Source organism: Tachysurus fulvidraco, chromosome 19 (assembly GCF_022655615.1).
Source record: "Tachysurus fulvidraco isolate hzauxx_2018 chromosome 19, HZAU_PFXX_2.0, whole genome shotgun sequence".
NCBI lineage: Eukaryota > Metazoa > Chordata > Actinopteri > Siluriformes > Bagridae > Tachysurus > Tachysurus fulvidraco.
Window position 1 is genome coordinate 206,554 of NC_062536.1, and position 23,447 is coordinate 230,000.

A 23,447-nucleotide genomic window follows, 5' to 3' on the forward strand; every position below is an offset into this window, starting at 1 on the left:
TGTCTCTTAAAAGAGCCGTTGTGTTGACGTGGTTGGGTGTTGAACGTTTATCCGCCGAAGCCGTACAGAGTGCGTCCCTGGCGTTTCAGAGCGTACACCACATCCATGGCGGTGACGGTCTTTCCTTTGGCGTGCTCGGTGTAGGTGACGGCGTCGCGGATGACGTTCTCCAAGAAGACTTTCAGCACACCGCGAGTCTCTTCGTAAATCAGGCTGGAAATACGCTTAACACCGCCACGGCGAGCCAGACGGCGAATAGCCGGCTTAGTGATTCCCTGGATGTTATCGCGAAGGACCTTACGATGACGCTTTGCGCCCCCTTTGCCGAGTCCCTTACCGCCTTTACCTCTACCAGACATGATGCTGCTCTATTGAAGTGAAGCTGCTCAATAAAATACACAACACAGAGGCCGAATATTTATCCTCTATCTCCTGGACCTAGTTGAGAACAGGCAAGGAGGCGGATCTAAGACCAGCGCTCACACAATAGAAGCCGTTCATAAACAAAGAGAAAGCCACAGCTTTTAACTTACTAGTGTATTTTTCTGCTGCAACCTCTCTGTACACACAAGGTTTATTATTATTATTATTATTATTATTATTATTATTATTATTATTATTATTATTAGAGCTGTTATAAGTCTTAGTAGTATTTAACCCAAATACAAAGTGAATATTTTAATAAAAATATACAGACCAACACCCAGCAATGTATGGAGGTTAGTAAGAGCACTCTTTGGTTGTACAACATTAACCTGCACTGTTTAGATGTAGGGGGGCACGGTGGCTTACTGGGTAGCACGTTCGCCTCACACCTCCAGGGTCGGGTTCGATTCCTGCCTCCGCCTTGTGTGTGCGGAGTTTGCATGTTCTCCCCGTGCCTCGGGGGTTTCCTCCTGGTACTCCGGTTTCCTCCCCCGGTCCAAAGACATGCATGGTAGGTTAATTGGCATCTCTGGAAAAATTGTCGGTAGTGTGTGAATGCGTGAGTGAATGAGAGTGTGTGTGTGCCCTGCGATGGGTTGGCACTCCGTCCAGGGTGTATCCTGCCTTGATGCCCGATGACGCCTGAGATAGGCACAGGCTCCCTGTGATCCGAGGTAGTTCGGAGGAAGCGGTAGAAAATGAGTGAGAGAGTGAGAGTGTTTAGATGTAAAACATCCATTTGAGCACATCTGTGGCTTGAGAACTGTATTCTATACTCCTAGGTCCACTACTAGGAGGCCCGGTGGTTCTCGTTCGTCTGGGTACATTATAAACCAAGCCCATGTTTAACCCTGAGAGTAGATTACAAGCAACATAGAAAGGAATGTAAAGACACATTCAGGAGTCATTTTATCAGTTGTAAAACACAAAATATTACAGAATCTATAAGGTTTATAGTCTAAATGTGCTATATTGTCTCCAACACTAATCTCATTCTAAAACTCAGTGTCATTCACAAAGAAAGCTTATTGAAGTCAAAATTCACATATCAAACGTGGGTCAAAACAAAACGTCACTGTTCTACTTGAAACATTTAGTCGACACCGTCTAGACACAGGCCTCACTGTAAATGGGATCATTTGAACAGCTATGTTAGATTACATGCATATAAGTAGACTCTGTTATAGATAAACAAGACAACAGCTGAACAACAGAGTCTGATGCACTGTACACTCTATTGAACTGAAAGCAGGGCTATGAAGTGTGATTGTGATACACACACACACACACACACACACACACACACACACACACACACACACACACACACACACACAAACACACACACACAGTTAGGTCCATATATATTTGGACACATGCAAAATTTTCATACTTTTGGCTATATATGCCACAGAATAAATGGAAAATGAAAAGAAAAATAAATAAATAAATAAAAAATAAAATAAAATAATAAAATAAAAAAAATATGCATTTGAAGAACAGATGTTCAGCTTTTATTCAAGGGGTTGACCATAATTATCAATAATTCATAATTCAGGAGCTGCAACCATTTTTATGCACAGTCCCCGCATTTTCAGGGGCTCAAATGTAATTGGACAAATGAATATAATCATAAATAAAATGTTAATTTTTAATATTTTGTTGAAAATCCTTTGCAGGCAATGACAGCCTAAAGTCTGGAGCCCATGGACATCACCAGAGACTGGGTTTCCTCCTTTCTGATGCTTTGCCAGGCCTTAACTTCAGCTGTCTTCAGTTAATGTTGATTTGAGCTATTTTTTTCTCAGAATCTACCAAACTGTTTATCTGGCCACTCCTAATGTTCCTGCTATCTCTCTGCTGGATTTGTTTTGTTTATGAAGCCTAATGATGGCCTGTTTGACTTGCATGGAGAGCTCCTTTGAAGGCATGATGTAGGTTCACAGCAACAGATTCCAAGTGAAAATACCACACTTAGGATCAACTCCAGACCTGTTACCTGCTAAATTGATGAAGTAATAATGAAGGAATAGCCTAAACCGGTACATGAAAAAGCTTTTTATTCAACTGTCCAATTACTTTTGGTACCTTGAAAAAGGGGGATGGTTACTCTCAAGAGCTGTAATTCCTAAATCCTACCTCCAATTTGGATTTAAATACCCTCAAATTAAATTAATATAAATATACAATTATAGCTTGAATATGTTTTAGTAAATACTTTGTTTTAGTAAAAACTAAAATTGTTCATGTGTCCAAATATATATGGACCGAACTGTATATGAAAATTGTGCCCTACTTCTAAAGATTATCAGTCAAGAACTAAATGTATTGTTGCAATTTTGAAATTTGGCCAACAACTTATAAGATCAAATAGTATTCATAACAGTGAAGTTTTAATTATGCAATTTATTGCTTTTATATTAGTTTTCCTCTTGTTGTTTTTGTTAGAAGTAGTAGTAGAAGCAATATTCTAAAATGTACAAATGTAGCACTGGGTAAAAGGAAAAACAACAAAAAAAAAAACAACAAAAACTACTACTAATAATAATAGTAAACTGAAACTATTTGTAACCATTGTGAGTTTTTTTAATACAATTTACTACTACTACTACTACTACTACTACTACTACTATCATCAGCAACAGTACAACTACTACTTAAAGGAGCAAATTGTAGGAGCAAATAGAAGCAATATTGGCAATCAAACATCCATAGTAATTCTAGAGCTCTGTACCTGAGGTCATAATTAGCTCATGATAATTAACACTGTGTTTAACCCCTTTATGCCACGCCCCCCCTTTTGCAGGTTTTTCGCCTACATGACCTACCCAACAAAAAGTGGTACAGCTCCCACATACTTTGACACACAGGGGTGAGCCCATCAGATTAGAAAGAAGAGATTCTCTAGTTTCAGAAACTAGTTTCAGATTGATTCTAGGCCTTACTGGCACAAAGTTACAGGGGCTGGAATGGAAGGTTTTCATTTCTGCCTGGGTTGTTTACCTGATAAACTGATTAATCTTATTTTTCTGGAACATGCTAAGGACCAAATAACAACTGAGGGTCATAGCCACATGTCTTGGCTTTCACCAAAAAAAAAATTCAAGTCAAAAGACCCAAAAATGGCTTCAATAAAAATATTTTTCTACGGACATGGTCGTCTGGTGCAGCGTTTTTGTGTACTTGTTTACTATATAATTTTGAAATAAAAGGCTGCAGGCTCAGTCTGAAAGACCATAAACAAGCCTAGACTCTCTCTCTATCACTCTGGTGTGAAAACAGCTGTGAGAGGGACAAAAGGTCCAGTTCACGCAGACACAGGCAAAGAACATACGGCATGCCGCATACCGTTGGAATCGTCTGCTTATTGGCTAAACAGCTGTATAGGTCCCAGCCCATTTCATTGCTATTGGAAGGAGTAATTGTCAGTCAAAGGCGAGTTCCCAAAAATGAGGTCATACCATCATTGGCTTCTCAGCCATCTATCTCTGCCATACAAGCACCGATTGGCTCAAATGAGGGCTTATTTGATTCGTTAGGACCTGGGCTATAAATGACGTAGACTTTGAATTTTTGAATATCCCAATGAGAAGTTAGAGCGGCAAAACGAGATGATGGCGCACTTCTGTTTCCAGTTTTCAGAACACTAACGGAATATTTGCGGCGCGACCAGAGCGTTTTGGATTAAAAGGCTTACAGATTTCAATTCCTTGGACCTGTGTGGATTTTTGTGGATTATTTGTTTTGGAATATATTACCCCAGTGAAGAAAGAGACGTGTCTAAAGGTAAGGGAAAAACCGGTATAGTGCCACCTAGGTCAGTTTTGTCCAAAAATTTTTTCTAATTGTATGAAGGCTGTGAATCATATTATGCTTTGTGTGTGGGCTTAAAAAATATTGAGAGTATAAACTTTAATAGGTAAATAGTTTTTTTCGTGTTTTTGGAGGATTTGATGCTTTAAAGTTGAATTGAAGCTTGTTTCTGGGTCATCCCCTAGTGGTCACTTTGACTTCCGTGCCGTGCACGGCACGGCGACCCGTACAGAGCAAAATTCACCAAACACAAAACAAAGAATAAACTTTTTTTTTGTCCATGCTACTATATTTTAATATGTAATTACAAATTAGATAATAATAATAATAATAATAATAATAATAATAATAATAATAATAATAATAATAATAATAATAATAATTCAGCCTTCTGTTTACTCAGTAAGGCAATAATCTTATTTTACCAGCTCCAGTTGGACTCTGCTTCATTAAATATTCAGATATACTAAGAGGAGATGACGACTACATGTGGTCTTTGAGGACAACAACCTCATCATCAATACAACATTGTCAGACTGTATATTTCTAATTACACCTTCCAGTGTCACCCACATGAAGATGAGGTTCCCCCTTAAGCCTGTTTCCTCTCAAGGTTTCTCCATAAAGGTGTTTTTCCTCAATACAATCATTTCAGTAAACTCAGGCTTGTTCATTATTTATAAATACAAACACATTTAAATATAAGTCTAATATTAACCTTGTTTTTCATTCATTCATTCTCTACCGCTTATCCAAACTTCTCGGGTTACAGGGAGCCTGTGCCTATCTCAGGCGTCATCGGGCATCGAGGCAGGATACACCCTGGACGGAGTGCCAACCCATCTCAGGGCACACACGCTCTCATTCACTAACACACTACAGACAATTTTCCAGAGATGCCAATCAACCTACCATGCATGTCTTTGGACCGGGGGAGGAAACCGGAGTACCCGGAGGAAACCACCGAGGCACGGGGAGAAATGCAAACTCCACACACACAAGGCGGAGGCGGGAATCGAACCCCAAACCCTGGAGGTGTGAGGCAAACTTGCTAACCACTAAGCCACCGTGCCCCCACCTCTAGTTTTTGTTTTATATTAATCTCTATATTATTATGTTGTGTTCATGATCTGTAAAGCTGCTTTGAGACGACGTCCATTGCTAAAAACAATATACAAATAAATGTGCATTTATTATTTTTCAAATACTCTTCTTGTCCATGAACACAATATTCCTAACACAAACACTCCGTACCCTCAATCTGTAAATAATTTCTCTAAAGCAGATTCACATTTACATACATTAGTGATGGCCGGTTAGTGAACGAATCATTCTTTTGAACCGGATGAACCAGTTCACCAAAACGGACTGATTCGTTCTAAACAGTTTGTGTCTTGAATCAGCGCTGATCCACAAGTTACTAAAGTTACTCACTTTCGTGTCACGTCTGACAGCCTTTTCGACTCTAAATAAACTAATATCCCCGAGTATATGTAACTCCTGTACACTGAACTGTGAGCTCGAGCTGTTGATACTGCGCATGTGTGAAACAGTGAACCGATACAGCGAATCATCAGTACAGAACTGAGAACTGGTTCTTTCGGACGCATCCGAGAACAGATGAGCTGCTGATACTGCGCATGCGTGAATAACTGAACTGATACAGCAACAAATAGAAATGGTTATGATTTAATGTCTTATCAATGTATGAGTGTTTAACTCAGTTGCATTAGTTTTTTTAACTAATGGAGCGAAAGAAACATTTCAAAATTATGCTTTTTTATAAGTTTTTGTAAGATGATGAAGATTAGTTTATAAACTTTATATCTTTAAGACACGTAAAACATCCACATTTGCACATAAATGCCTACGTATTCAACTAAAGTTATGATTACAAATAAGCTTTCAAATGCGTTAAATTGATTGTATTAATATCTGCCGGCAGCGGCGGGATGAAGGAATTTACGTCATGACGTCATTGTGAATTACGTCATTACGTCAGGACGTATAAAAACTGGCGAACTTGATTATAAAACTGGTTCATTAAAACGAACGATTTTTTTTTTAATTACACACACAGTGAGCTTTATACGACAAACTCTGAGCTCTCTCTCTCTCTCTCTCTCTCTCTCTCTCTCTCTCTCACACACACACACACACACGCACACACAGAGATAGGAAGTGCTCATTAATCAGAGAGAATGTGGTGGCTCTTAAAAGAGCCTTTGTGTACATTAGACAGAATAGAGATTTAAGCGCGCTTTCCGCGAATACGGCGGGCCAGCTGGATGTTCTTAGGCATGATGGTCACTCTCTTGGCGTGAATGGCGCACAGGTTGGTGTCCTCAAACAGACAGACCAGGTATGCCTCGCTAGCCTCCTGCAAAGCCATGACGGCCGAGCTCTGGAAACTAGTGATGGCCGGTTTGTGAACGAATCGTTCTTTTTAACCAGTTCTTTTTAGTGAACTGGATGAACCGGTTCACCAAATCGGACTGATTCGTTCTAAACAGTTCGCGACTTGAGTCAGCGCTGATCCACAAGTTACTAAAGTTACTCACTTTCAGTCATGCCTGACAGTCGGTCCAACTCTAAATAAACTAATATCCCGGAGTATATGTAACTCCTGTACACTGAACTGACATGTTGTGCTGAGAGAATTGTGATCTCGAGCTGTTGATACTGCGCATGCGTGAATTACTGAACCGATACAGCGAATCATCAGTACATTGAACTGAGAACTGCCTGTTTCGGATGCATCCGAGAACCGATGAACTAGTACAGCGAACCATCAGTACACTGAACTGAGAACTGTTTCTTTCGGATGCGTGACTGAGAGTCTGACATGGTTGTCTGCAACACTGGAGCCCCGCAGGGAATGGTTCTGGCCCCGTTCCTCTTCACCATTTACACTGCAGACTTCATGTTCAGCTCAGCAACCTGTCACCTGCAGAAAGTTTTCTGATGACTCTGCTATCATCGGTCTGATCACAGATGATGATGAAAGGGAATACAGAGGACTGATCCGGAACTTTGTGGACTGGTGTCAATGGAGCTGCCTCCAGTTAAATGCGGGGAAAACCAAAGAACTGGTGGTGGATTTCATATAAATGTATATAATGTATTTTCTGCACTACAAGGCGCACCTAAAATCTTTAAATTTTCTCAAAAATCAGCCGAGCGCCTAATAACCCGGTGCGCCTTATGTGTGCACCGAGTTCCAAAAATCTGTAAAAATGTTGTGTGACTTTGGTAAGCGCTCCGCTTGATTGACAACATTTGTTTCTTACTAACCATTATGCGCTCCACACTCCAGTCCAGTAGGTGGCGGAAAATGCACCTTAAGTTGGTTTGCCATCCGCCAATAAAAATCAGATGCTTACGAGGCACAATACAAACTACAGACTACCAGTTACGCGGTTGTAAATGGGAATAGAGCAGCATAAAGAATTCAACATCAATGTATCTATGGTTCAGAAGTGGAGGAAGCAAGAAAATGTACTGCATTAAGTTAAGAAAACACAGTAGATGAGGACTTTGATGGATTTTTGGGAGAAGATTGATTAAAAAATAATGTGTGTGTTGTTAAATAGTAGAATAAAGTTCAACTAAACTCACTGTTTTGCTTCTGGTACCTTTTTTTGTGGACCGTATGTTTTAGCATGCGCCTTATAATACGGTGCGCCTTATAATACAGTGTGCCTTATGGTGCGGAAAATACTGTAATGTATATTATGTCTTTTATATATATATATATATATATATATATATATATATATATATATATATATATATATATATATATATATATATATATATATTTGCATTTCTTTCTCTTTGCTGCTGAAACAGAGAAATTTCCCCATTGTGGGACAAATAAAGGTATAATCTTATCTAAATCCGTAAATCCAACATTCAATTTTAAAAATGTATTACTAAAAGTTGTAAGTTGTAAGCAACCTTTCTGCTTTCCCCCTCCTAAATTTTCATGAATTTAACCTCTTATATTAATAGATATGACATCATTATATATAATTATTTGTGTAGTAATAAAGTGTCCACTTTTAGTAAATGACACTAATATAAAATCTATGTAATTGAGCATGGTGATTATTCTGGGGAAGGAACAGATTGATCCTTTACCTGGTATCTTTCAGGAGCGCTGCTTCTTTAGTGTCTTTACATATAATAGTGAAGTCCTTTTGGGGAGATTTTCTTTTTTTTTTTTTTTTTTTTTTTAACCCTTAAAATAAAGATAAAGCATCATAGGGTCTGGGGTTTATTATATTTAATAAAAATTACATTCAATAACCAATAAACAAATATAATGCGTTTACTGACAGTCACTATAACTCTAATGTATAACATTTTTAAATGCTGTCTATGTTCAGTTTAACATTCTTACTGGGTTTAAGTCTGATGTAAGAAAACATTTTAATAAAAATTGAAAATACATGATTTAGTCATAAAAGTCTTATTCTGTCCTTTTTTTTTATCCTAACATCCCCATGTTTGTTCTGCTGATCCACAGTCACCTGGTTTGAAGTTCAGGACTTAAGACTTGGAATAATAACTTAAATAAAATAAAACACAAGAGATTATTCACATTAGTCACAAAAAGACATCATTGCTATAATTTTGTGTAATTATACAGATAATCTATTGTACCTAGGGTAATATAATATCCAAGCTAATACTGAGCTGGATTTAATGATGTCTGTATAAAATTGTGATAATGATTTGGCTAAACAAAGAAAGCTAAAAACATAGTGTAAAATGTCTACACAGTGTGTGAAAATCATTTTAGGATATGTTCAAATATTCTGAATATGATCTTCAGTCAAACCCAAGACCAAGGATTTTCATTCATTTTCTGAATTTGTCACATCTAAGGGGAACTTTTTGGTGGACCCAGAGTTTTAGTGATACAGTGTAAAGAAACCAAGTGAAAAGGAACTGAGTGAATAGGTTTAATCAAGTTAAAATGAAACATAATTAGAATAGTGATAAAGAGCATGTCGAACCATGTAGACATTGTACATCTCCAGAAATGTGATTAAAAAAACTCACAATAGTTACATATAGTTGAAGGTTATTATTATTATTATTATTATTATTATTATTATTATTATTATTATTATTATTATTATTATTATTTAGTAGTAGTAGCAGTGTTTTTGTTGTTGTTGTTGATAATAGTAATAGAAGCAATATTCTAAAATGTGCCAAAGTAGCACAGGGTTAAACAAACAAACAAGAAAACTAATATAAAAGCAATAAATGACATAATTAAAGCGTCACTGTTATGAATACTATTTGATCTTATATGTTGTAGGCCAAATTTCAAAATTGCAACAATACATTTAGTACTTGACTGATAATCTTTAGAAGTAGAGTACAATTTTCATATACAGTTAGGTCCATATATATTTGGACACAGGCACAATTTTAGGTTTTTTTTGGTATTTACCAAAACATATTCAAGTTATAGTTGTATATTTATAGAAAGTCTCTCAGCTTTAATTTGAGGGTATTTAAATCCAAATTAGAGAAATGGTTTAGGAATTACAGCTCTTGAGAGAAGCCACAACCCTTTTGAATAAAAAGCTGTTTCATGGACAGGTGTAGGCTATTCATTATTTCTTCATCATTTAAGCAGGTAACAGGTCTGGAGTTGATCCCAAGTGCGGTATTTACACTTGGCATCTGTTGCTGTGAACCTACATCATGCCTTCAAAGGAGCTCTCCATGCAAGTCAAACAGGCCATCATTAGGCTTCATAAACAAACCAAATCCATCAGAGAGATAGCAGGAACATTAGGAGTGGCCAGATCGACAGTTTGGTAGACTCTGAGAAAAAATTAGAATGCAATGGTGAGCTCAGCAACATAAAAAGGCCTGGCCGTCCACGGAAGACAACAGTAGTAGATGATAGCAAACCATTCATAAGCCTCAAGAACAGAAAGGCCAGAGTAAACTTTGCCGAGGAAAAAAAAAACATCTAAAAAAAGCCTGCCCAGTTCTGGAAAATCATTCTTTGGACAGATGAAACTAAGATCAACCTTTACCAGAATGACAGGAAAAGAAAAGTTTGGAACAGCTCATGATCCTATGTCACCTGTAAAACATAGTGGAGGCAGTGTAATGGCATGGACATGCATGGCTTCCAGTGGCACTGGGTCACTGGTGTTTATTGATGATGTGACAGAAGCAGCTGTATGAATTATGAAGTGTATATAATAATATCCTGTCTGCCCAGATTAAGCCAAATGTATCAAAGTTGATTGGACGACATTTCAAAGTACAGATGGACAATGATCCAAAACACACTGCAAAAGCAACCCAGGATTTATTTAAGGAAAAGAAACGGAATATTCTGCAATGTCCGAGTCAATCACCTGATCTCAACCCGATTGAATGTGCATTTCACTTGCTGTAGGCAAAACTAAAGGCAGGAAGACCCATGAACAAACATTAACTGAAGACAGCTACAGTTAAGGCCTGGCAAAGCATCAGAAAGGAGGAAACCCAGTCTCTGGTGATGTCCATGGGCTGCAGACTTCAGGCAGTCATTGCCTGCAAAGGATTTTCAACAAAATATTAAAAATTAACATTTTATTTATGTTTATATTCATTTATAATGAATATTATATTCAATTATATGGACCTGTGTGTGTGTGTGTGTGTGTGTGTGTATACTGAGCTGAGATCTAGTGATTTTTTATGTGAATGTTAGAAGGTGAAAATTTGAAATTAATTCTTGAAAAAAAAATCAACTCATTTTGAAGATTAATAAGGAATTTGTGAAAAGTTTATTATTTTTATTCCTTTAATGTTGTAAATTATTTTGAACTATCCATCCATCCATCCATTTTCTACCGCTTATCCGGGGCCGGGTCGCGGGGGCAGCAGTCTAAGCAGGGATGCCCAGACTTCCCTCTCCCCAGACACTTCCTCCAGCTCTTCCGGGGGAATACCGAGGCGTTCCCAGGCCAGCCGAGAGACATAGTCCCTCCAGCGTGTCCTAGGTCTTCCCCGGGGCCTCCTCCCGGCTGGACATGCCCGGAACACCTCCCCAGGGAGGCGTCCAGGAGGCATCCGAAACAGATGCCCGAGCCACCTCAGCTGACCCCTCTCAATGTGGAAGAGCAGCGGCTCTACTCTGAGCTCCTCCCGAGTGACTGAGCTCCTCACCCTATCTCTAAGGGTGCGCCCAGCCACTCTGCAGAGGAAACTCATTTCGGCCGCCTGTATCCGGGATCTTGTCCTTTCGGTCATGACCCAAAGCTCATGGCCATAGGTGAGGGTAGGAACGTAGATCGACTGGTAAATAGAGAGCTTCGCCTTGCGGCTCAGCTCTCTCTTCACCACAACAGATCGGTATATCGACCGCATCACTGCGGAAGATGCACCGATCCGCCTGTCGATCTCCCGCTCCATCCTTCCCTCACTCGTGAACAGGACCCCAAGATACTTAAACTCCTCCACTTGGGGCAGGAACTCTCCACCAACCTGAAGAGGGCAAGCCACCCTTTTCCGGCTGAGAACCATGGCCTCGGACTTGGAGGTGCTGATTCTCATCCCCGCCGCTTCACACTCGGCTGCAAACCGTCCCAGTGCATGCTGAAGGTCCTGATTTGAAGAAGCCAACAGGACAACATCATCTGCAAAAAGCAGAGACGAAATCCTGTGGTCCCCAAACCTGACTCCCTCCGGCCCCCGACTGCGCCTAGAAATCCTGTCCATATAAATAATGAACAGGACCGGTGACAAAGGGCAGCCCTGCCGGAGTCCAACATGCACCGGGAACAAGTCTGACTTACACCCGGCAATGCGAACCAAACTCCTGCTCCGGTCATATAGGGACCGGACAGCCCTTAACAGAGGGCCCCGGACCCCATACTCCCAGAGCACCCCCCACAGGCCATCACGAGGGACACAGTCAAATGCCTTCTGCAGATCCACAAAACACATGTGGACTGGTTGGGCAAACTCCCATGAACCCTCCAACAACCTGGTGAGGGTATGGAGATGGTCCAGTGTTCCACGACCAGGACGAAACCCGCATTGTTCCTCCTGAATCCAAGGTTCGACTATCGGCCGAATTCTCCTCTCCAGTACCCTGGCATAGACTTTTCCGGGGAAATATAGTTGGAACACACCCTCCGGTCCCCCTTCTTAAACAGAGGGACCACCACCCCAGTCTGCCAGTCCAGAGGCACTGTCCCCAACCGCCACGCGATGTTGCAGAGGCGTGTCAGCCAAGACAGCCCCACAACATCCAGAGACTTAATGTACTCAGGGCGGATCTCATCCACCTCCGGTGCCTTGCCACTGAGGAGCTTCTCAACTACCTCAGTGACCTCAGCTTGGGGGATCGACGAGTCCACTACCGAGCCCTCCGCCTCTGCTTCCTCAATGGAAGACATGTTGGTGGGGTTGAGGAGATCCTCGAAGTACTCCTTCCACCGTCTCAGGATGTCACCAGTCGAAGTCAGCAGATTCCCACTCCCACTGTAAACAGTGTGAGCAGGGCACTGCTTCCCCCTCCTGAGACGCCGGACGGTTTGCCAGAATTTCTTCGAGGCCAACCGATAGTCCTTCTCCATGGCCTCACCGAACTCCTCCCAGACCCGAGTTTTTGCCTCTGCAACCACCCGGGCTGAAGCTCGCTTGGCCCTCCGGTAACTATCAGCTGCCTCCGGAGTCCCCAAAGCCAACCAGGCTCGATAGGACTCCTTCTTCAGCTTGACGGCATCCCTTACTTCCGGGGTCCACCACCGGGTTCGAGGATTGCCGCCACGACAGGCACCGGAGACCTTACGGCCACAGCTCCGTGCGGCTGCATCAACAATGGAGGTGGAGAACATGGTCCACTCGGACTCAATGTCTCCAACCTCCCTCGGGATCTGGTTGAAGCTCTGCCGGAGGTGAGAGTTGAAGATCTCTCTGACAGGAGACTCTGCCAAACGTTCCCAACGGACCCTCACAGTACGTTTGGGTCTGCCAAGTCTGTCCAACTTCCTCCCCTGCCATCGGACCCAACTCACCACCAGGTGGTGATCAGTTGACAGCTCCGCCCCTCTCTTTACCCGAGTGTCCAAGACATACGGCCGGAGGTCAGATGAAACAACCACAAAGTCGATCATCGACTTCCGACCTAGGGTGTCCTGGTGCCATGTGTACTGATGGACACCCTTATGCTTGAACATGGTGTTTGTTATGGACAAACTGTGACTAGCACAGAAGTCCAATAACAGAACACCACTCGGGTTCAGTTCGGGGGGGCCGTTCCTCCCAATCACGCCCCTCCAGGTGTCACTGTCGCTGCCCACGTGAGCGTTGAAGTCCCCCAGTAGAACGACGGAGTCCCCAGTCGGGGCACTTTCTAGCACCCCTCCCAGAGACGCCAAGAAGGTCGGGTACTCTACACTGCCATTTGGCCCATAAGCACAAATAACAGTGAGAGACCTCTCCCCGACCCGAAGGCGCAGGGAAACGACCCTCTTGTTCACCGGGGTGAACTCCAACACATGGCTGCTGAGCTGGGGGGCTATGAGCAAGCCCACACCAGCCCGCCGCCTCTCACCGCGGGCAACTCCAGAGTAGTAGAGAGTCCAGCCTCTCTCGAGGAGTTGGGTTCCAGAGCCCAAGCTGTGCGTGGAGGCGAGCCCAACTATCTCTAGTCGGTATCTCTCAACCTCCCGCACCAGCTCAGGCTCCTTCCCCCCCAGCGAGGTGACATTCCATGTCCCTAGAGTCAGATTCCGTATCCGGAGATTGGGTCGCCGAGGCTCCCGCCTTCGACTGCCACCCAATCCACATTGCACCAGCCCCTTACGGTCTCTCCTGCAGGTGGTGGGCCCACAGATCGGCCCCACGTCGCTCCTTCGGGCTGAGCCCGGCCGGGCCCCGTGGGGTAAGACCCGGCCACCAGGCGCTCGCATGCGAGCCCCAACCCCGGGCCTGGCTCCAGGGTGGGGCCCCGGTTGCGCCATACCGGGCGACGTCACGGACCTTGTTATAATTTTCTTCATAAAGGGTTTTTGAAGAGCTATTTTGAACTACTTTCATGTAATTGATCACTCGAATAAGAGATATTAATTAATTACATAAAAAAACAAAAAACAAATAGTGTTTAATTTCTTTATCACTAGCCGAAGTTTTATTGAGAGCTGTTAGGGAGAAGGGCGTCTCACTTAGAAAGAGAGTGCAAAAAGGCTGCAAAGCCCAAAGCAGCTCCCAAGAAGAAGTAAACGTGTTTCTTATGTTTTTTTTACTCCTCAAACGGCTCTTTTAAGAGCCACCCATGTTTTCCTTTAAAGAGCTGTTTCCTATTCTGATAAACATGATAAACAAAATGATGACGTCATGGTGACTTTAGTGGATTCTGTACCGAGTGTTTAGGCGATTTATTTCGCACTTTCCAGTAATCATTCGGATGATTACTGGAAAGTGCGAAATAAATCGCCTAAACACTCGGTACAGAATCATTACAAACATTACTTTTTAATAATAATAATAATAATAATAATAATAATAATAATAATATGTGAAAAGACTTCTCAAATTTCAATGTTAATTATTCCCCTCAAATTCCTGTCCAAAAGCTGCAGATGCAGAATCATTGTCATTCAATACTGCCTGTGCAGGGAGATAGTGCAGTAGTTTTTTTTTTTTTTTCTTTCTGTAAATGCACAGAGGGAATGTTCATCTTGGCTTTAAATGGTTTACTGCTCTTATCATGTGGCCAACAGTCTTACCTTTGCCTTGCAGCTCACAGTTCAAATCGTTCAGTTTCCCAGTGATATCCGTTAAGAACGCAAGGTCAAGTCTCCTCTCCGTGTCCTCAAGCAGCGAAGGCGTCTTCCCCCCTGGATTGCATGAACTCACCCAATTGATTTCACCCAAAAGTGACAAAAAAGAAAAACGCAGCAGAATCCGTCCCCTGCTGAGCCATCGGATTTCTGTGTGTAGTAACAGGTCACCATATTCAGCTGACAGCTCCTCCAATATCACCTTGTATATCGTGTGTTGTTTGGGTTTGGAGCGGATGCCATTTATGATCTTCACGACAGGATTCATCACATGATCAAAGCCGGCCACTTTTGCACATAACGCCTGCTGGTGAATGATGCAGTGGAAGTGTAGAAATTTTGGGAAGTCTGGATCACCTTAAACTGTGCAATGAAGCCTGCATGTCGGCCCGTCATGGTGGGAGGCCCGTCTGTTGTCACCGACACTAGCTCTATAATGGCACCTTTTTCTCCACGGAGTAGCTTTTCACCATGTTGTAGATGTCAATTCTCCTCAATTCTCAGCAGTTCTTCTTTGTAGCAAAATCATCAAACACCATTCGGATGAATATCATCAGCTGAGCTGTGCTGGGGCTGTCAACCGACTCGTCACACTGGATGCTAAACCACCAGCATGTGGCGAGTTCCCGGTCCAGTTGCTCTGTTAAGTTCATGGACATAGATGACACTCTTCTAGCCATCGTACTTGCTCCAAGTTGGACGTTGGAGAGGGCAGAGATGACCATGCTTCTCATCTTTGAAGACTGTGTTTGCAACAATAATCATACTGTAGCTTATTTAAAAACCTCCCCGTCCGAAAAGGCTTTCTTGTTCTTTATCAAAAAATGTGCAGCTCAAAAAATGTGCAGTTGCTTTTTGTGATTTTTTTCAGCGGCCTCGTAAAAAAACACTGTTGTTTGACCAAAGCTGCCTTCAACCCACAAGCTTTTTTAGTCCTTAATGTGCTGCCGGGTGGGTTGTTAGCATTGAAACTTTCCTGACACGTGCTGAAGTGTCTCGCCACATTGTGCCGCTTTGCCGTAGCAACTGAGACACACACTTCAAAAAAGAAAAACTCTCTTCTAAAAAAGAACTCTTCCTCCCAAATAGTGTGAAAATGGTATGTTTTCTGTCGCTTTTCTGCCATGTTATTGGATGTAAATCACAACTAACTCCTCATCGTTGCTGCACTGCTTCCTTACGCAATATTGACATTTGACTTCAGAAAAGGCCAGAGTTCGTTATATACATAAAACATTTTTTTTTAATTAAATAAAAATAAATTACATATCATAATTTTAAAATCTACATTAATGCAAGCGTTTTTTATTCAAAAACTACAGCAAGAACATTTTTTAGACGGAGCTATATTTTGACCAGTGCTGTTTTTGGAACATGCCTCGCGGGCGCCTTAAGTGCTTCTTGCGGGCGACCAGGTGTCCACGGGCACCGCGTTGGTGACCCCAGGTATAGAGAAACCACATTTTGTGTATAATTAAATTACCAACGTTAATAAACTATACAGGACTGAAAAATTGACGCATGATTGGCAGCATGATGTAGACTAACAGTTATTTCAAATCTGAATTTAATATTTAATCCTTGTTGTGGTAGGATTCAAACCAAGTCAGTCTTGTGGGCAGGGAGACATGTGATTTTGAAAAACGCACGAAAGAAGTGTATAGAAATCACACATGGCAATCTATCTCTCCTTTATTTTTTCTTTCCCTTGTAGGCAGAGGTGGGTAGTAACGAATTACATTTACTTCGTTACATTTACTCGAGTACATTTTTTGGGTAACTTTTGAGTATAATTAAAGATGCATACTTTTACTCTTACTCAAGTAGATTTTTAGTGGAAAAACTTTACTTTTACTTCGCTACAATCGGCGGCGTTCCTCCGTTACTCAAATGGTAATAAATATGAGATTTAATAATTTATAATTAGTTTATATGACAAGTCTCACGAGACGTTGGAGAGGCTGCTCATCTCCCGCTGAAGTTTAGCGTGCCTTTAGTTGGAAGATGATGGCTAATTACTATAATTAGCTATATCCAGTTTTCATTTTCAGATTGTATTTAATATTATTCCTCTCCCCAGTTGTGTTCAGCACATTTACTGTTTGTAATTGTTAAGCCTAATACTTTCACTTATTCTTTGGTTTGCGTGTGTAGGGGTGGAACAACACTATTGCTCATCCATAACGCTTCTGTTTTGTTTTAATTCAGTTTAGCTTTAATAACCTTTAATTCAAAGTGAATATTAATTAAAATTATAATCATCAGCATAGTGTTAATTTCGTCAGACGAGACGAAATATGTTCGTCAACAACCTTTTTTTTCCATGACTAAGAGGAGACGATGACAAGACTGCACCACTGTCCAAAAACGCTGACTAAGACAAAATTAACATGCATTATTGTTGACGAAAAAAGACGAGACAAATGTTTTGTATAAAATAAAAACTAAGATAAAATCTCTCTTCATTTTCATCTACAATAGTCTCTGCTTTTTCATCAGCTGTTACGCCTTTAAAATATTCAGAACAAGTTCACGGCTTCGCGGTGTTGCTTACCGTAAGTTACAGGTCTCATACGCCTGTGGCTGCAACACGAAACTGCTGAACAATTGTATTGCTTCCGCTAAAGAAAATAGTGCGCTCCGTCTCTACGGTTAGATTCCTGTGTGTCCATGGCAACGCTCTATGGCAACGGTGTGTAATAGTTAGCAGCGGTCTGTTATCAAGAAATAAAAGTGTGTGCGTAGAAAGAATTCGTCCACACGCCGCTCAAAAATAAATAAATAAATAAAAATCCTGAGCGCAAGTCCACCGTCTAGGTGGCTTTTTGTGTTAAATGATATTTACTGTTTAAACGTGTTCTCAACTTCTCACTGATACTTTTGTGAGTTTTGACAAGTTTTATAGCCTTGACATTGTTTCTTATTCAAAAGTGGTGACAGAAAAAACTCTTTACCCCCAACCTGAAACCTCTTCCCCCGCCCCTGTCACAATTACATCATAATCACAATTAATAATTAGGCTTAAAAGCAAATGTATATGTAAGGGAATCAAGTTTAATAATTACATGTAATATTGCTCCAAATATCATCAATAATGGTGTGTGCAATAGCATGTATAACTTGCATTAAGTTGGTAGTTTATATATATATATATATATATATATATATATATATATATATATATATATATATATATATATATATATATATATATATACAGTTTTGATCTTAGGCTTTTCATTAATCAGCATTAATGCGTTATTTTAAAAAAGACAAAAAATTTTTGGACTAAAACTAGACTAAAATGACGAGACTTTTAGTCGACTAAAACTTGACTAATATGTGAATGTATGTGAATGACTAAATATGACTAAAACTAACAAGGACATTTGGCACAAGACTAAGACTAAATTAAAAATAGGTGATGAAATTAACACTACATCAGCATAAACTGTAACCTTAACCACTCTTCCTGCCATTGTTTTTACACCTTGCATTCTTTCATCGTGTTTGATTTTGTGTAAGACTGGTCTAATAATAATAATAATAATAATAATAATAATAATAATAATAATAATAATAATATTTACTACAAATTATTTCTAAGGTGTGAGTAACCTGCACTTTCTAAACGTGGCCACACGATGGCGATCAAGATCCAAGATCAAGATGTATGATTTAGCTTATTAATTATTTAATCTATACGTTCGTCTTCTACACTACATCAGCGTCACTTTCTGGGTGTGGTCTTCTAGAAACGTGTAAAGTTCAGCACATGCAGCACTATATGAGTCAGAAACAACCAGAGACTCTAATGAACTTATTATCAGAAGTCTAAAGCTCTCAGATGCTGCACTTTATCAATATTCTTTTAGAAACATAACACAGACATAATACAGAGCCAGTGACAGGCTGTACAAACACTAGACAAGATTTCATAGACACATGCAAGAGGTTTCTAAAAAAACACATCAACTTTAATCAGTTAGCCACAGACATTTTAAAAAAATGCAGCTGGAAGAAATGCAGCACATAGAAAAATAAAGAGGGTACAAACGTGAATGAGTAAGGGAACTTCAGCAGTGCTATGGATAAAATCAAACAGATACAGTTCAACTGCTTCAGTTATTATTCAGATCCAATATCAGAATGTAGAAAAATATGATGTGAGTGATGTTGTGGCTTGTTCTTTGGTACAAGATGAGCTAGTTTGAGTATTTCAGAAACTTTTCATGCAATAACATATATATATATATATATATAACATTTTTTTTCAATCACGGCCCCTAATGAATTATAGCTCCACCCTGTGACTTAGATGAGTGCCAGAGTGAATGGGACAATTAAAAGAGTACGTGGGCCATCAGGTTACTAGTTAAAAGAAAAAAGAGAAAGGAAAGTTCTAGATGGACACCGCATAATGGCGAGTAACACTAGGGGCACTACACACTAAAATCTAAGTATATATGATATAACCTCAGCTAGGGGGGATAAATTAATAATAGGAATAGGAATAAATTAATAATAAAGAAAAAAATCATTTTTGATTTTGTCATCATTTTTGTTACATAGAACATTCGAATTATTACAATACATTAGTGTTTTTTCATTTATATATATATATATATATATATATATATATATATATATATATATATATATATATATATATATGTATTGTAATAATGTAATTTTTGTCACAAAGCTAACAAAAATGTGATGGAAATTTACTGGCTAATTATTTGTATTGTCAATTCTAAAATTTGGAAACCAGATGTAAAATGGTTAGTAACCAGTGCCATATTCCTGCTGAGGTAGTGTACAAACAAATTGTCTGTGGGCTAAAAACACAAAAGAACATGAACCGACGACCAAACAACCAAATTATCTTGTACTTTATTAAAAATGGTTTGCTGATAGATGCTTGTAAATATGTGTAAAAGTGTCTTCAATGACCAGATATAACCAAATTTCTGTTTTTTTGTAACTGATGTTTTGTAACTGTTTTATATGTTTGTATTCAAATGTATGATTGTTAAACACATGATGCACTTGTGAATGAGAATTTTATAAAGTTATTTGAAATCTTTCAATAAAGTTTGGAAGACAAAAAAAAAAAAAAAAGACCAGCAGCAAAGCATTTAAATGTAATTACACATTAAAATACAGACGCACTGATGGAATAAATATGTGAATAAAGTGGTTATCCTGTGTGTTTGTGACTCCGACGCAGAAAGGAGATTTGCACGGTGTGTGAAAAAGTGGGTGGCTCTTAAAAGAGCCTTTGTGTTGATAAAGACGGCGCTAAGGCGCTTTACTTGGAGCTGGTGTACTTGGTGACGGCCTTTGTGCCCTCAGACACGGCGTGCTTGGCCAACTCTCCGGGAAGCAACAGACGCACGGCAGTCTGGATCTCCCTAGAGGTGATGGTGGAGCGCTTGTTGTAGTGAGCCAGACGAGAAGACTCACTGGCGATGCGCTCAAAAATGTCGTTGACAAACGAGTTCATGATGCCCATGGCCTTAGAGGAGATCCCGGTATCAGGGTGCACCTGCTTCAGGACTTTGTACACGTAGATGGCGTAACTCTCCTTTCTGGTCTTTCTACGCTTCTTGCCGCCTTTCCCTGCCGTCTTGGTCACGGCTTTCTTGGATCCCTTCTTGGGCGCGGTCTTAGCTGGTTCAGGCATGGTGTTGCTGTTCGAGTGAACTGCGAGAGAATGAGTAACACCCACCTAGCGGCTGCTGTATATACAGTCTGACATTGTAATTAGGCACAAGAGAAGAAACGTGTGTTATTGGTCATAATCCCAAAGCTCCTGATGCGGAGCGCCTCCTCCCGCTCCTCCTACACACTTACTCCTCCCCCACTGTCCTTTGTTCCTCTTCCGCCATTTTACACTCAATTTGAAAAGGAGAAAAAAAAACTTTACACGCGTTTCTCACACACACAATATATATGAAATAAAAAGATAGAGGTGTATATAAGTCGATTAACTTATAATACTGTACTAATGACGATCTATTATATAAATTGGACATTGCTTTATACGGTCTTTGACGTCATTTGCATCCACACACACAGTAAATAAGGAACACCTCTTTGTGGATATTTGGGTGGCTCTTAAAAGAGCCGTTGTGTTGACGTGGTTGGGTGTTGAACGTTTATCCGCCGAAGCCGTACAGAGTGCGTCCCTGGCGTTTCAGAGCTTACACCACATCCATGGCGTTGACGGTCTTTCTTTTAGCGTGCTTTGTGTAGGTGACGGCGTCGCGGATGACGTTCTCCAAGAAGACTTTCAGCACACCACGAGTCTCTTCATAAATCAGGCCGGAAATACGCTTAACACCGCCACGGCGAGCCAGACAGCGAACAGCCGGCTTAGTGATTCCCTGGATGTTATCGCGAAGGACCTTACGATGACGCTTTGCGCCCCCTTTGCCGAGTCCCTTACCGCCTTTACCTCTACCAGACATGATGCTGCTCTATTGAAGTGAAGCCGCTCAATAAAATACACCACACAGAGGCCGAATATTTATCCTCCATCTCCTGGACCTAGTTGAGAACAGGCAAGGAGGCGGGTCTAAGACCAGCGCTTACACAATAGAAGCCGTTAATAAACAAAGAGAAAGCCACAGCTTTTAACTTACTAGTGTATTTTTCTGCTGCAACCTCTCTGTACACACAAGGATCATTATTATTATTATTATTATTATTATTATTATTATTATTATTATTATTATTATTATTATTGATGTTGTTGTTGCTATAAGTCTTAGTAGTAGTAGTAGAATTTAACCCAAGGTATACAAAGTGAGTATTTCAATAAAAATATACAGACCAACACCCAGCAATGTATAGAGGTTAGTAAGAGCACTCTGTGGTTGTACAACATTAACCTGCACTGTTTAGATGTAAAACATCCATTTACATTTACAGCATTTGGCAGACGCCCTTATCCAGAGCGACGTACATAAGTGCTTAAATCTCTAACATTGAATACATTAATGCTGGTTCACTAGGTTACATACTTAAGATACCATGAGTTTAAAACATTTGTTCAAAGTTACAATGAAAAAGTGTCAAAGGGTTTTTTTTTTTTAAATGCAAGAAGCTTTTTTTTTTTTTTTTGCAAAAGATAAGGAAAGAATTTGAGCACATCTGTGGCTTGAGAACTGTATTCTATACTCCTAGGTCCACTACTAGGAGGCCCGGTGTTCCCCGATCCTCTGGGTACATTATAAACCGAGCACATGTTTAACCCTGATAGTAGATTAAAAGCAACACAGAAAGGAATGTAAAGACAACATTCAGGAGTCATTTTATCAGCTGTAAAACACAAAATATTACAGAATCTATAAGGTTTACTGTAAGGACTCACTGTAAATGGGATCATTTGAACAGCTATTTTAGATTACATGTATATCAAGTCAAGTCAAGTCAAAAAGCTTTTTTTTTAAATGAGACAACGTTTCTCCAGGATCAAGGTGCTACATAAAACAAAGACAGGGCTAAGGACATGTAAGTAGTCTTAGCCACATAAAGTGCAACTGTGCAACCTGGTGCAAACTGTGCAGGACAAGACAAACAAGGAAGTGCAGGACAAAAGACAGTGCAGGACAAAAAACAGTGCAGACATTAAGTTACAAGACAATACAAAAACTACAAAAAAAAAAATGCAATACAGAAAAGACAATAAACAGTAACAGAAACAGCACAGACAGACCAGTGTATATACTGTGTGTGAATACTGAATGTTCAAACAATATTTTGTGCAGTAACATTAGAATGAACACAGTTTCTTAGCAGCAGGTCCTTAAGATAATATATAGAATTGTGCAAAAAACAGCAAATGACTGAAATATTGTATAGTATTTGCAAAATGGCTGAGATATTGTAAAATATGTGCCAAAACGGCTGAAATGTTGGACAGTTTGTGCAAAAACAGCAGAAAAGTGTGCAAAGCAGCATGTAAACAGTATGATGTGTCAGTGTGTGTGTTTTCTGTTGGTATGTGCAGTCCATACAGATGATGTGTGTGTGTATGTTGTGCTCAGTATAGTACAGTTCAGTTATTGAGAAGTCTGATGGCTTGTGGGAAGAAACTGTTACGCAGTCTGGTCGTGAGGGCCCGAATGTTTCGGTACCTTTTTCCAGACGACAGGAGGGTGAAGAGTGTGTGTGAGGGGCGTGTGGGATCTATAAGTAGACTCTGTGTGTTATAGATAAACAAGACAACAGCTGAACAATAGAGTCTGATACACTGTACAGTCCATTGTACTGAAAGCAGAGCAATGAAGTGTGATTGTGATATTTGTGTGTGACTGCCAGAATCTGGAAATCAACATATAAACTGGTTATTAATCACTGTCACACACACACACACACACA

At 40.3% G+C, this 23,447-nt stretch overlaps 3 protein-coding genes across 3 annotated transcripts; all 3 read right to left on the minus strand.

Annotated features, from left to right (window-relative positions):
• LOC113658758 (histone H4-like) lies at window positions 1-362 on the minus strand. Its single transcript, XM_027171327.2, has one exon. The coding sequence runs from the start codon at window positions 357-359 to the stop codon at window positions 48-50; it is 312 nt and encodes a 103-aa protein (XP_027027128.1). The 5' UTR covers window positions 360-362; the 3' UTR covers window positions 1-47.
• Window positions 363-20,320: 19,958 nt separating this feature from the next.
• LOC113658767 (histone H2B-like) lies at window positions 20,321-20,918 on the minus strand. The gene has a single exon (XM_027171336.2). It carries the CDS (start codon window positions 20,743-20,745, stop codon window positions 20,371-20,373), a length of 375 nt encoding a protein of 124 aa, XP_027027137.1. The 5' UTR covers window positions 20,746-20,918; the 3' UTR covers window positions 20,321-20,370.
• Window positions 20,919-21,171: 253 nt separating this feature from the next.
• Window positions 21,172-21,975, minus strand: LOC113658768 (histone H4 type VIII-like). The gene has a single exon (XM_027171337.2). The coding sequence runs from the start codon at window positions 21,530-21,532 to the stop codon at window positions 21,266-21,268; it is 267 nt and encodes an 88-aa protein (XP_027027138.1). The 5' UTR covers window positions 21,533-21,975; the 3' UTR covers window positions 21,172-21,265.
• Between the last annotated feature and the right edge of the window lie 1,472 nt (window positions 21,976-23,447).

Excerpts from the sequence above, each read along its gene's own strand:
- LOC113658758 (XM_027171327.2), bottom strand. The coding sequence starts at position 359 with ATGTCTGGTAGAGGTAAAGGCGGTAAGGGACTCGGCAAAGGGGGCGCA.
- LOC113658767 (XM_027171336.2), bottom strand. The coding sequence starts at position 20,745 with ATGCCTGAACCAGCTAAGACCGCGCCCAAGAAGGGATCCAAGAAAGCC.
- LOC113658768 (XM_027171337.2), bottom strand. The coding sequence starts at position 21,532 with ATGTCTGGTAGAGGTAAAGGCGGTAAGGGACTCGGCAAAGGGGGCGCA.